This window comes from Leucoraja erinacea, chromosome 14 (genome assembly GCF_028641065.1).
Source record: "Leucoraja erinacea ecotype New England chromosome 14, Leri_hhj_1, whole genome shotgun sequence".
Lineage (NCBI taxonomy): Eukaryota > Metazoa > Chordata > Chondrichthyes > Rajiformes > Rajidae > Leucoraja > Leucoraja erinaceus.
Window position 1 is genome coordinate 12,577,192 of NC_073390.1, and position 13,814 is coordinate 12,591,005.

Sequence of the window (13,814 nt, forward strand, 5' to 3'; positions counted from 1 at the left end):
AGGATTGCAATTTGCTTAAGAACAGTAGCCTGGTGATTGCTGCTAGGATATGTTAGACTGCTGAATTTATGTGATATTGCTGTATTATTTTTGGCACAGATTTTAATCCATTTATTGAGAGAAGTTGAAATTCTCTTGAAATGTACAGTGAAAATGAACAGCCAGTAGACAAGCTAAACATTTGCCCACTAACGTCACTGTGAACAGCCTGAAGGTTGATGTGCAGTCTCAAAGTGCTGGAACAATATCAAATGCTAATATGCCTAATACATGCTGTAAATAAATCTATAAACTGCCCTTATGCATATATTGGCTGCCTGTGTTTTAGCAATGACTATTAGGAGCTCTATTACGATCTTTTGTTGTATGACCACAGGAATATGGACCATTATTTCATGTGCTTCAGCTACCCGTTGAGAGATTTTGGGCAGATACTGTCTGAAATCTGTGCAGCCTTTATAAGTTGTAAGAGTACATTTGTAATAAATTTTGGAACTTCCAAGAGTAATGATATAGAGTCATATAAATGGAAACAGGCCCTTCAGCCCAATTTGCCCATTCTGACTAAGATGCCCCAGCTGCACTAGTGTCACCTGCCTCGGAATCACCCATATCTCTCTAAAGCTTTCCTATCCATGTACCTGTCCAAATGCCTTCTAAAAGTTGTCATAGTACCTGCCTCAACTATCTTCTCCGGCAGCTCATTCCATATACGCACACAGGTTCATATTAATCTATCCCCTCTCAACTTAAAGCTGTACATTCAGTGTATACCAACATCTGCAAATCCTTTATATTCGGTGTAAACCAGCATTTGCAGTTACTTACTATACATTTTGTCTGAAGAAGGGTCTCCTATTTATCACCTTTTCTCCAGAGATATTGCCTGACCCGCTGAGTTACTCCAGCATTTTGTGCCTAGATTTGGAGTAAACCAACATCTGCAGTTCCTTCCTGCACATTAAACCTATATCTTCTGGTTCTTGATTCCCCTACACTGGGTAAAAGACTGTGTACATCTATCCTATTTATTTCCCTCATCTTCCTTCGCTCAGATCAGCCTCATCCTCCCGTGCTCCAAGGAAAATAGTCCTAGCCTGCAACAACATTAAACCTATATCTTCTGGTTCTGATTCCCCTACGCCTCTCCCTTTAGCTCAGTCCCTCAAGTCCCGGCAGCACCCTCGTAAATCCTCGTCAATGTAAGCGTTATACATTTGACTCAGCTGGTCTGCCACCAAGGCCAGAGTCCAGGATGGATGAAGCACTGACTCCACTGTTCGAATTAATAACTTTACTAATTGCACCCACAGACCTATGGATAAAGTACAACACCACATTAGTAACTATGTGAAGAGGAGATCCAGATGAAACTAGACATAGACACAAAATGTTGGAGTTACTCAGCGGGTGAGGTTAGGTGAGGTCTCGGGAGGAAGGGTCTTGATCCAAAACATCACCTATTCCTCTTGTCCAGAGATGAGTACCGATCTGTTGAGTTACCCCAGCCTTTTGTGTCTCTCTTCGGTTAAAACCAGCATCTGCAGTTGCTTCCTGCACATCTCACCAGCTGAAACCAGTCACTTGTCAAGTTTTAGGTGAAATATTGGTCACCAAGCATAGTCAGGACTTGTATCTATTCTATTAACATAGAAAGCAAAACAAAAATACTGCAGTGGCTGGAATATGAACAGAATATACATCGGGAATCTGTAGCAAGAACATGTTATCTCAATAGCTTGAAATGTTAAGGACCTGTCCCACTTGTCCATCCTCAAATTTGGAGACTACAACTGCACACATGTGGTCTCACTAGGACCCTGTACAATTGCAGAAGGACCCCTTTTCTCCTGCACTCAACTCCTCTTGTTATGAAGGCCAACATGCCATCCGTTTTCTTCACTGCCTGCTAAACCTGCATGCTTCTTTTCAGTTATTTTCTGGAGTTCTTTACATATTTGCCCAACCTCAAAATGGCATCTTGTTTTCTAATGTGAGGGGTTGTTTACTGTAAATCTAACCAAATGAGTTCTGATGAGGGTCTCTGTCCTGAAATGATAACTCTGTTTTTCTTTCCACAGATGCTGCCTGATCTGCTGACTGTTTCAAGTAATTCTGTTTTTATTTTAGATTTGCAGTTTTTTTTAATTGTTTTTGAGTTCTTGGCCAGCAATATTTTGAAACATATTGTGGGGCAAGTCTATGGTACCTTGAAAGAGGCAACCACGTCTTGATAGAGTATGGAAGATACACCAAATGCTGGAATCTTGAACATAACACAAAGTGCTGGAGTAATTCAGTGGGTCAGGCAGTATATGTGGAGAGAGTGTCATTTGGGGTTGGGACCCTTCTTCGATGGATAGTGTATGGCACATTTGTCTTCATCAGTTAAGGCATGGTTGCGTCAAACTTTGTTGAGGCCACATTTGAAGTATTGTGTGCAGTTCAAATCACCACATCACAAGAGGAATGTGAAGGCTTTGGAGAGGGTGCAGAAGAGATTCCCTGGATGTTGCCTGGATTGGAGAGTGTTAGCTATAAGGAGAAGTTCGACAAACTTGGATTGTTATCTCTGGAACATGACTTACAAGACCTGATAGAAATATATAAAATTATGAGCAAAAATAGATAGGGTAGGCAGTCAGAATATTTTTCCCAATATTGAAATGTTAATTACTTCAAGCATAGGTTTAAGGTAAGAAATTGAAAGTTTAAAGGAGATGTGTGAAGGTAGACAAAAATGCTGGAGAAACTCAGCGGGAATGAGGCAACATCTATGGAGCGAAGGAAATAGGCAACATTTTGACTCTTCAATCTGAAAAAGGGTCTTGACCCGAAACGTTGCCTATTTCCTTCGCTTTATAGATGCTGCCTCGCCCGCTGAGTTTCTCCAGCATTTTTGTCTACCTTCGATTTTCCAGCATCTGCAGTTCCTTCTTACACAAGGAGATGTGTGAGGTAGGTTTTCATGTAGAGTGTAGTAGGTGCTCTGAAACGCACTGCCAGGGGTGGTGGTGGAAGTAGACACAATAGCGACATTTAAGAGGCATTTATACAGGCACATAAACAAGCATGGAATGGAGGAATATAGACCATGTGTAGACAGATAAGATTATTTTAAATTGGACATAAAGTGCTGGAGTAAGTCAACGGGTCAGGCAACATCTCTGAAGAACATGGACAGGTAATGTTTTGGGTCGGGACCCTTCTTCAGACTGGTTTCAGTTGTTCAGTTTAAAACAATTGTTAAAATAACATCTTAGTTTAAATTGATATCATTGTCTGCACAAACATTGTGGACTAAAGGACCTGTTACTGTGCTGCACTGCTCTATGTTCTTTTGAAGTACGGAATATGAATTGTGCAGTATTCACAGTGAAACCCAGTATCGCAAATATCAACATGTGGGTTAATTTCCACTGGTCTGTCCCAAACAGTAAATTTATTAATTTTGGATTTTCAGTAAGTGAAAGTTTTCCAATGTCAACTGTGGCTTGTTGGGGTCCTTCTGCCTCCAAAATGAGGTCTAGTGTAAGAATTTAAGGATAAAATTCCAGGCTGCAGTTCTGAAGGAGAGACACACAAATCAGATACATTCCAGATGGAATGATGAAGGGCCTGTCTCACTTCCCCGAGTTAAGGCCCTGTCACACCCACTTTACCGAGTTTTCCCCTTGATTCGAACTCGAGGAGCGTCGGGTAATGTTGGTAGCGAGTCCGTAGGAGCCCGTAGGAGTCCGTAGATGTTTCGTAGCGGCTCGCAATGCCAGCCATAGGTACTCAGGGCATCAGGTAAGTCGGGACGTTTTTTCAGCATGTTGAAAAATGTCCACAAGTAAAAAAAATAGCCCCAAGTACCCACGGCTCGCTATTGCCGCAATTCTCCGAGTTTGAATCAAGGGAAAAACTCAGGAGAATTCGTGAGTAACTCGGGAAAGTGAAACAGGCCCTTAATTAGCACCAATCTGCCTTCTCACATAGAAACATAGAAAATAGGTGCAGGAATAGGCCATTCGGCCCTTCGAGCCTGCACCGCCATTCAATATGATCATGGCTGATCATCCAACTCAGTATACTGTACCTGCTTTCTCTCCATACCCCCTGATCCCTTTAGCCACAAAGGCCACATCTAACTCCCAACATCCCACATGGATGGTAAAAGTACAAAAACAGAGTTTTATGGAAGTGCATGGATGCTTTTAGATAGACATATGGATATGCAGACAATGAAGGGATATGGATCATATGGATATGCAGACAATGAAGGGATATGGATCATATGGATATGCAGACAATGAAGGGATATGGATCATGTGCAGGCAGATGAAATGTGTTTGTTTTGGCATCATATTCAGCACAGACATATGGGGCAAAGAGTCTATTCCTGTGCTGCATTTCTTTCTGTTCCAACTACGCTCTCTGGTTTTCTAGCCAACATTTACCCCTCTACTGATATTATTACAATTTAATATTTGATGATTATTTGGTGGCATCTGACTGACTGAAATGTATCATCGATGTCACTTTCCAGCAGTGAGTATTCTACAAATGTACTTACCTGTCTTTAGGATGAGAAGATAGAAACAAAATGCTGGTGTACTTCAGCGAGTCAGGCGGCATCCCTACAGAATAGACCCTTCTTCAGACTGAAAGTGGAGGTTGGGGGGGGGGGGAGGTTAATTAACTGGTGGTGAGAACAAGCCTAAACAAATCAAGGCCGGCAACAGATGGCTTGAGGAAGGGTGGAGCCCATAATGGCCCGTTGTTGGCAGGGGAAGGTGTGATGGATAACAAGAGGGATACAAGGATGTGATTGGTGGAACAGGTAGAACGACTAGGATAGGGGAGCAGGTGGGAGAAAGGGGAGGGAAAGGAATGCAGGAGATACTTGAAATTAGAGAAATTAATGTTCATACTGCATAATGAAATCATGAAAGGCACATTACATCTTATTTGTGTTCTTTTAAATGTGTAACTAACCAGCATCTCTTCATTGCAGTAATCATTTATGGCTGGATATATCTGAAAGAGTGACTTGCCTGATTATATGCCTGCTTATCTTTGCCCTAGCATCAACGAAACCCAGGCCCCACAGTGATGAATACGGCAAGAAGATCCCACCTCCCAAGCCGAGGCGTGACCCTAACACGCAGCTCAGCACGTCCTTTGACGAAACATACGACTCAAAGTACAGCAGTAGAAAGTCGACCGCCGGCACAAGCAAAGAGACCACTTCAGGACAAGCGTGTAGTCCGACTCGGGGAACTGAGGAAGATGAGCCTGTGTATATTGAAATGGTCGGGAATATATTACGTGATATTAAGAGGGAAGACGATGATCAGAGTGAAGCAGTTTATGAGGAAATGAAGTATCCATTATTCGACGAAGTGGTCCAGGACTTCAAATGGAGCAGTGCAGGCCAAACAGACTGTCACTCCCAATGTCCCACCCCAACTGTGCCTGAAGTGGATATCACAAAGTCATCAATCCCAACAAAGGGATTATTTTGTGAGATTCCACCTCCATTCCCAAACCTGCTCCCTCATCGCCCCCCTCTATTAGTGTTCCCCCCCGCTCCCAGTCAATGCTCGCCAGCTTCTGATGAATCCCCTCTAACTCCTCTCGAAGTCATAAAGCTTCCAGTCCTGGAAACAAGCATATCTTATATCAAGCAAGGTGGTGCTTCCCCATCATCTCTCCCTGCACAGTCGGCTGGATACCAGAAGGTAGAAAAAGACTTGCCATCTTCCCATGGAGTCAGTGCCACCGGAAGGCCCTCTTCCCCTCCACTTCCATCAACTCTTTATAGGGCGCCATCTCCTCATAGTCTTCAAAGTCATTTCAATCACTCAATAACCCCATCCCCTGTCTCCATCGGGAGGTCCATGACTCCTTTAGGCTTAAAAAGACCCCCACCCTACGAGTCTATACATCCAACACCAAGGTGTTCTTCCGCAGTGCCTCAGACTACAAAACCCCCTGTACAGGAGGGAGGAAAGACAGGAATTGTCTCGTTGTCCCAAGGATCAGGGCATAGTGGGTCACGCTCCAGAACACCAACCAGCCCCTTGGAAGAGCTCAGCTGCCTCTTTACCTCAGGAAGGAGTCTATTGAGGAAATCGGCCAGTGGAAGGAAATCCAAGGACTCCATGGAAAGTAAGTCATTGTCTGGTCTTGTAGTTTAATGAAGACAATAATAATCATCTTTGTCAGAAAGATTATGGGCGTTCATGGAACGGTCTATAAATGAACTTGCCCAACAAGTTTGTGAGCTGGTGTAAAGTAATGAATTCATAGACTATGTAGAAAAGCCAACATTGGCTTATTAAAGAAAGTGTCACTGATGAAAAAGATCAGCCATGATCTAACCATATGTGAAGAAGGCACAATGGACCGAATGGGCTGCTCATAGAGTCACACAGTGCGGAAAACAGGTCCGTCGGCCCAACGTGCCCACACCGACCAACATGCCCCATCTACACTAGACCCACCTCCCCGCGTTTGGCCCAAATCCCTCCAAACCTGTCCTATCCGTGTACCTGTCTAATTGTTTCTTAAACGGTGCAATGGTCCCTGCCTCAACTACCTCCTCTGGCAGCTTGTTCCAGACACCCACCACCCCTTTGTGTGAATTCGCACCGAGTTCTGTCTGTCTGCTCTTAAAGTCAGATTATCCACACTATAAATGGAGAGTTAAAAAGACCAAACAGATTTTGCAATGAGGTCGTTAGCTCTATGTTGCAACCCAGTGCATGCAGTAATGGACAGTTATCTCCTATTTAACCACATGTAGTGGGAACAATGTGGCTGAGCTCCTGTAAGTATGAAGCCAGTGCAGAAATTAATGCAAATGTTACTCACATTCTAGCAGCGAGTATAAAATGCTGTGGTGTACTCAATCTGAGATTGCTTTGCATTGGTGTCAGATGTAAAGTATAGAATAACAGGCACAATGGTAGAGTTGTTGCCTTTCAGCGCCAGAGACCCGGGTTCGATCCTGACTACAAATGCTGTCTGCATGGAGTTTGTACGTTCTCTCCATGACCTGATGGGTTTTCTCCGGAAAGCTCCAGTTTCCTCCCACCCTCCAAAGACGTACAGGTTTGTAGGCTTAATTGGCTTGGTATACTTGTAAATTGTCCCTAGTGTGCGTAGGGTAGTGTAAGTTCGTGAGGATCGCTGGTCGGCGTGGACTAGATGGGCCGAAGGGCCTGTTTCCTCGCTGCATCTCTAAACTAAACTAAACTAAACCTAAAATAATATTCCTTCTCCCAGCATCTGAGACCTTCAAATTCACAAGAATAACATTTACTAAAAGTAATAGGCAATGTTTGCCTCAAGTCATGGCAAACAAATAACCTTGAAATCCAGGTGTTTCCTCTTATTTAGAGTCATAGGTGTAGAAACAGGCCCTTCATCCCAACTTGCCCTTCGTCCCAACTTGCCCATGTCAACCAACATGCCTCATCCACACTAGTCCCATCTGCCCGCGCTTCGCCCATAGCCTTCTAAACCTATCCTACCCATGTACGTGTCCAAATGTCTCTTAAACGTTATGATAGTACCTGCCTCAACTACCTCCTCCAGCAGCTCATTCCATATACCCACCACCCTTTGTGTTAAGAGGATACCCCTCAGGATCCTGTTAAATACCTCCCACCTCACCTTAAACCTATGCCCTCTGGTTCTCGATCCGATTATTTCTCAGGATCTGACTATCACAAGGAAAAACAGCATCTATTGCCTGTTCCTGATTCCTCAATAAATTAATGGGAAGCCACCTCTTTGATCCACTTAGTTCTGAAGATACATAACAATTACGTGAGGGAGAGAATTCCAAGATTTAGACTCAACAATGATGACAGAACCACGGTAGTCGTTAATGCCAAGATGGTTTCTGACTTGGAAGGGGATCCTGTAAGTGATGAATTTCCCTATTGGCCTTGTCCTCTGGGTAGCGGCCATCACAGTCTTGTGAGATGTTGTTGGAGCAATGAAGGAGAATAATTACAGTGCAATTTGTCATTGTACCTGTATCTCACTGTACTTGTGTCTATTGCAACCAAATTCAACTTGACTCGATGAGGTCTGGAACAGAGTAGTCTTGGTGAAATCCCAATTGGGGCATCAATGAAGAAGTTATTGGTGATTAAATGATGTTGGATGACATTGTCAATTAAATCCTCCATCTCTTTGCTGATAATGTTAATAAACTTATTGAGTGAGTGAATCGAGGATCAGAAGACATGGGTTTAAGGTGAAGGATAAAAGGTTTAACAGGAATCTGTGGGGTAACCTTTTCACACAAAGGGTGGTAGGTGTATGGAACAAGCTGCCAAAGGAGATAGTCGAGGCAGGAACTATCCCAACATTTAAGAAACAGACAGGTACATTGATAAGACAGGCTTCAAGGGGTATGGATGAAATGCAGGCAGGTGGGACTAGTGTAGCTGGGACATGTTGGCCGGTGTGGGCATGTTGGGCTGAAGGGCCTGTTTCCATACTGTATCACCCTATGACTCTAAGTGGTAATTATTTATTTAGATTTGTCCCACATTTTGTGAACAGTACATAAGCAATTCCCCACACTGTTTAGCAGATGCAATTGTTATGATTGTGTTGGAGTATCTTTGTGGAGGTATAGCTAGTTCCGAGGCGCATGTCTTCAATACTACACCTGGAATGTTGTCTGAAGTAATAGTCTTTGCACTGCCCAGTGCTCTCCATAATTCCAGGTGGAGTGAATCAAATTTGCTGGAGATACGTTTCTATAATGTTGCAGAATCTGGATGGATCATCTGTCTGGAAATTTTTTCCAAAGATGGGTGCAAATGCCTGAACCATATCTCCAGCACTCATGTACTGAGATTTGCCTGTGTTGAAGATGTGGTATTCTTGATGGCTCTTCCTCATGCCAGCTGTTTGCCCACCACTACTGCAGTAACTTCATATCAGGGTGGCAAAAACAGGAAAGTAGACTATTATCTGAATGGTGGCCGATTAGGAAAAGGGGAGATGCAACGAGACCTGGGTGTCATGGTACACCAGTCGTTGAAAGTAGGCATGCATGCAGGTGCAGCAGGCAGTGAAGAAAGCAAATGGTATGTTAGCATTCATAGCAAATGAATTTGCGTATTGGAGCAGAGAGGTTCTACTGCAGTTGTACAGGGTCTTGGTGAGACCACACCTGGAGTATTGCGTACAGTTTTGGTCTCCTAATCTGAGGAAGGACATTCTTGCCATAGAGGGAGTACAGAGAAGGTTCACCAGACTGATTCCTGGGATGTCAGGACTTTCTTATGAAGAAAGACTGGATAGACTTGGCTTGTACTCGCTGGAATTTAGAAGATTGAGCGGGGATCTTATAGAAACTTACCAAATTCTTAAGGGGTTGGACAGGCTAGATGCAGGAAGATTGTTCCCGATGTTGGGGAGGTCCAGAACAAGGGGTCACAGTTTAAGGATAAAGGGGAAATATTTTAGGACTGAGATGAGAAAAAAATTTTTCACACAGAGAGTGGTGAATCTGTGGAACTCTCTGCCACAGAATGTAGTTGAGGCCAGTTCATTGGCTATATTTAAGAGGGAGTTAGATGTGGCCCTAGTGGCTAAAGGGATCAGGGGTTATGGAGAGAAGGCAGGTACAGGATACTGAGTTGGAAGATCAGCCATGATCATATTGAATGGCGGTGCAGGCTCGAAGGGCCGAATGGCCTACTCCTGCACCTATTTTCTATGTTTCTATGTTTCTAACACTGTGAGAGTGGCTTCAGCAATGATTCAAGAAGGCAGTATATCATCTTTCAATCCTATCCAGTCAAGTGCAAGGTAATGCATTTTGAGTTGTCTAATATTGACTAAACATATGCAGTAAACTGCAGTGGCCTTAGAAGCATTGATGTACAGATGGATCTTGGGTGCAAACACATAGCTCCCTGGAAACGGTGATGTAGTTGGAGAGGAGAGTGAAGAAGCCATTTAGCTTGCTTGCCTTCATAGACAAGGGGAGAGAGAACAAGAGTTGGGACACCATGTTATAGTTGTACGTGGTTGGTACAACATGTGCATTTCTGGTCAGCACACTGTGGATAGGATGTGGTAGCACTAGAGAGAGTGCAGAAGAGATTCACCAGGGTATTGACTGGAATTGAGGCTTACAAGGAGAGTTTGGAAAGGCTGGGATTATTCTCATGAGAGCACACGAGGTTGCGGTGTGAGTTAGTTGAGGCTTATAAAATGATGACGGGCATTGCCTTTTTCCAAGGTTGCAAGGAACTAAAACTGGAGGACATAGTTTAAAGGCGAGAGGAGAAATAATGAAAGGAAATCAGAAAAGCAGGTTTTTTGAGCGTGGTGGGTGGGTAGGACAATCTCCCAGAGGAGGTGATGTATAATCATTTTCCAGCATTTTGGACAGGTAAATGGATAGGAAAGGAATAGAGGGATATGGGCCATGGGCTATTTCTGTCTTTAGTTCGCCGTCCATCGATCACCCCTACACTATCATATACATGAGGGCCAATTTACAGAAGCCAATTCATCTACTGACCTGCACGTGTTTGGAATATAGGAGGAAACTCGTGCACCCAGAGAAAACCCTTGCAGTCACAGGGAGAACCTACAAACTCTGCACAGACACCCCCCAAGTCAGGATTGAACCTGGGTCTCTGGCTCCTGAAGACAGCAACTCTACTGTGCCAGCCCTTGGCATAATGTTATATGATTTGATGACTCTTTAAATTGGGGGTGGGTAAAATTATTGGTCGACATTCAGATACCCAAATATGAATAATAAAAAAATATTCGCTGCAGAGGGTGGTGAATCTAGGAATTCATTGCCAGAAGGCCGTGGAGGCCGTCAATGGGTATTTTTAAAGCAAAGGTAGGTAGATTCTTGAATAGTACAGGTGTCAGGGGTTATGGGGAGACGGCAGGAGTATGGGGTCAGGAGGGAGAGATAGATCAGTCATGATTGAATGGCGGAGTAGACTTGATGGGCCATAGCATAATTCTGCTCCTATTACAGATGAATTTATGAAGGTTGAGACATAGTTGACTTACAAAGGGGAGAGAATGTGAAAGTGGCCAAGTTTGGATCAACCACGGTCTTATCGAGTGGTGGAGCAGGCACGAGCGGCTACTGGTCTTCTGCCCATGGTCCTTTTGTTCTTACTTTGAGCATCAGCTGAGTAGAATCTAGCCAAGAATCGCAGCACCTTCCAAAACACACAGGATTATTTAATTCTATTTATTGGAATGGAAGGACATTGAGATTGTCACTTTTGTTGTTGGGCAGAATTTCACACAACAATCCACAGTTCTCAGTTTACGAAGACTAAAATCTCACCCTAATTTATGGGCCTGTCCCACAGGCGATTATCAGGGCGACTACAGGCGACTGCCGCAAAATTCCCAACATGTTGAACATTTTTCGGCAACAGTGGCGACAATTTTTGCTGCCGTAGGTTGTTGTAGGTGCTGTCGTAAGTTGTCTCCAGGTGTCGTAGGTGAATTCCATTAAAACTAGTCTCTGGCAGTCGCCTAAAGATTTGCCTAAGTGGGACAGGCCCATTAGATTTCATTACCACATCAGCAATGTGCGTCCTTAATAATCCGATAGGAAAGTTCAACCGGGTAAATCATTCCATACATGAGAAGATCATGCATAAAACCATGAGTGGAATAGATCGGGTAGAGTGTCTTGCCCAGAGTAGGGGAATCAAGAACCAGAGGACATAGGTTTAACGTGAAGGAGGAAATATTTAAAAGGAATCTGAGCAGCAACTTTTTCACATAAAAGATGGTGGGTGAATGGAACGTGCTGCTGGAGGAGGTACTTGATGCAGATACATTTAAGAAACAATTAGACAGGTACGCTCGAAGGGCCGAATGGCCTACTCCTGCACCTATTGTCTATTGTCTATTATCTACCTTGATAGGACAGGTTTGGAAGGATATGGGCCAAATGCAGGCAGGTGGGACGAGGGTAGATGGGACATGTTGGTCGGTGTGGACAAGATGGGCTGAAGGGTCTGTTTCTATGCTGTATGACCATGATAGTATGAGAAGATATCAGATTCATGTTAAATAGCTCCATGTTTCTGTATATGGGGATCAAATCAGTTAATCAAGTAATTTTAAGGCAACCTTCCTTTTTCCTGTCCTGTTTCCTTTATCATTCTTACTTATTTGCATACCTTTCATTCATTGTTCTTTATCTCTCCACATCATCATCTATATCTCTCGTTTCCCTTTCCCCTGACTAGTCTGAAGAAGAGTCTCAACGCAAAATGTCACCCATTCCTTCTCTCTAGAGATGCTCTCCCTCATTTGTGATGCAGCGTTGTCACACACAACCCCATCAGGAAGAACAGCCTATAACCCACCAAATGTTTGACGGAGCTCGCTGTGACAGTTGGCCTGCCATACTTGTTACTTAAAATGATTACTTCAGTTTGTGCACAATGTGCTTCATGTCTGCTCCCTACCCGTGGCCACTAAAATTGATTTAGTTAGCATGTTCTGACTGATTTATGTCTGTTATTGATATTAAATCCACTTTGTCTAAATTGCGTGCTGTGGCAAACTGGATAGTTGACCTTCCTGCACCTTGACTTACAGCATCCCTGGTGTCTTTACTTCTCATCAGATATATTGATCAAAAGAATCTTCAAAAATACACACACACACAATAAAAAACACAATATTATATTTCAGAAAAACACTACGGGTGAATATTTAATGCCTAGGAGAATTCAGAGTGGGGATTTGCTTTATTTATAAAATCTATGGGTTGGGTGGCACGGTGGCGCAGCGGTAGAGTTGCTGCCTTACAGCGAATGCAGCGCCGGAGACCCGAGTTCGATCCCGACTACGGGTGCTGTCTGTACGGAGTTTGTACGTTCTCCCCGTGACCTGCGTGGGTTTTCTCAGAGTTCTTCGGTTTCCTCCCACACTCCAAAGACGTACAGGTTTGTAGGTTAATTGGCCTGGTAAATGTAAAATATATATTTCCCTAGTGGGTGTCGGATAGTGTTAGTGTGCGGGAATCGCGGGCCGGTGTGGACCCGGTGGGCCGAAGGGCCTGTTTCCGCGTTGTATCTCTAAACTAAACAAAACATTGACTGTTGCTTTAGCAATCAGTGAGAAAATATGCAGTACAAATAACATATTTACCATTGTGCTGTAATACTGCAACTTTATAAACTCCATGAATCCCTCATGAAAAGTAATTTGGCATTTCAGTGGACCCAACTTGCCCATACCATCCAAGATGTCCCATCTACACTCGTCCCTCCTGCCTGTATTTGCTCCATATCCTTCGAAAACCTTTCCAATCCATATACCTGTCCGAATGTCTTTTAAATGTTGTTGCAGGACCTGCCTCAAGTGCCTTATCTGGCAGCTTGTCCATATATCCACGACCCTCTATGTGAAGAGGTTGCCCTTCATCGGAGCAGAATTGGGCCATTTGGCCCATTGAGTTTGCTTTGCCCCTCGATCATGGCTGATCTAATTTCCCTCTCAACCCTTGTCTTCTGCCTTCTAACTTTAACCTTTGACGTCTTTACTATTCAAAAACCTATCAATCTCTGCTTTGAAAATACCCGGTTACTTGACCTCCACTGCTGTCTGTGGCAATTAATTCCATAGATTCACCATCATGTGATGTAAGATGTCTCTCTGTACAGTATCTAGTTAGTTAAACAGAGTAGTTTCTCTCACCTTGAGTTTAAGTGTGCTTCAGTTTCAGCTCCTGCACACGTAAATAAAATATTTGCATTGATATAGTGCCTTTCATATGAGCAAGACAT

General features: G+C 43.6%; 1 protein-coding gene across 3 annotated transcripts in view; it reads left to right on the plus strand.

Annotated features, from left to right (window-relative positions):
* Window positions 1-13,814, plus strand: part of nyap2a (neuronal tyrosine-phosphorylated phosphoinositide-3-kinase adaptor 2a) — a 145,269-nt gene that overhangs the window by 83,416 nt on the left and 48,039 nt on the right. For all 3 annotated transcript variants that reach the window (XM_055645616.1, XM_055645617.1, XM_055645615.1), the window contains one exon: window positions 5,071-6,156. In XM_055645616.1, the coding sequence (XP_055501591.1) occupies window positions 5,071-6,156 (1,086 nt within the window). The remainder of the gene's footprint in view (window positions 1-5,070; window positions 6,157-13,814) is intronic.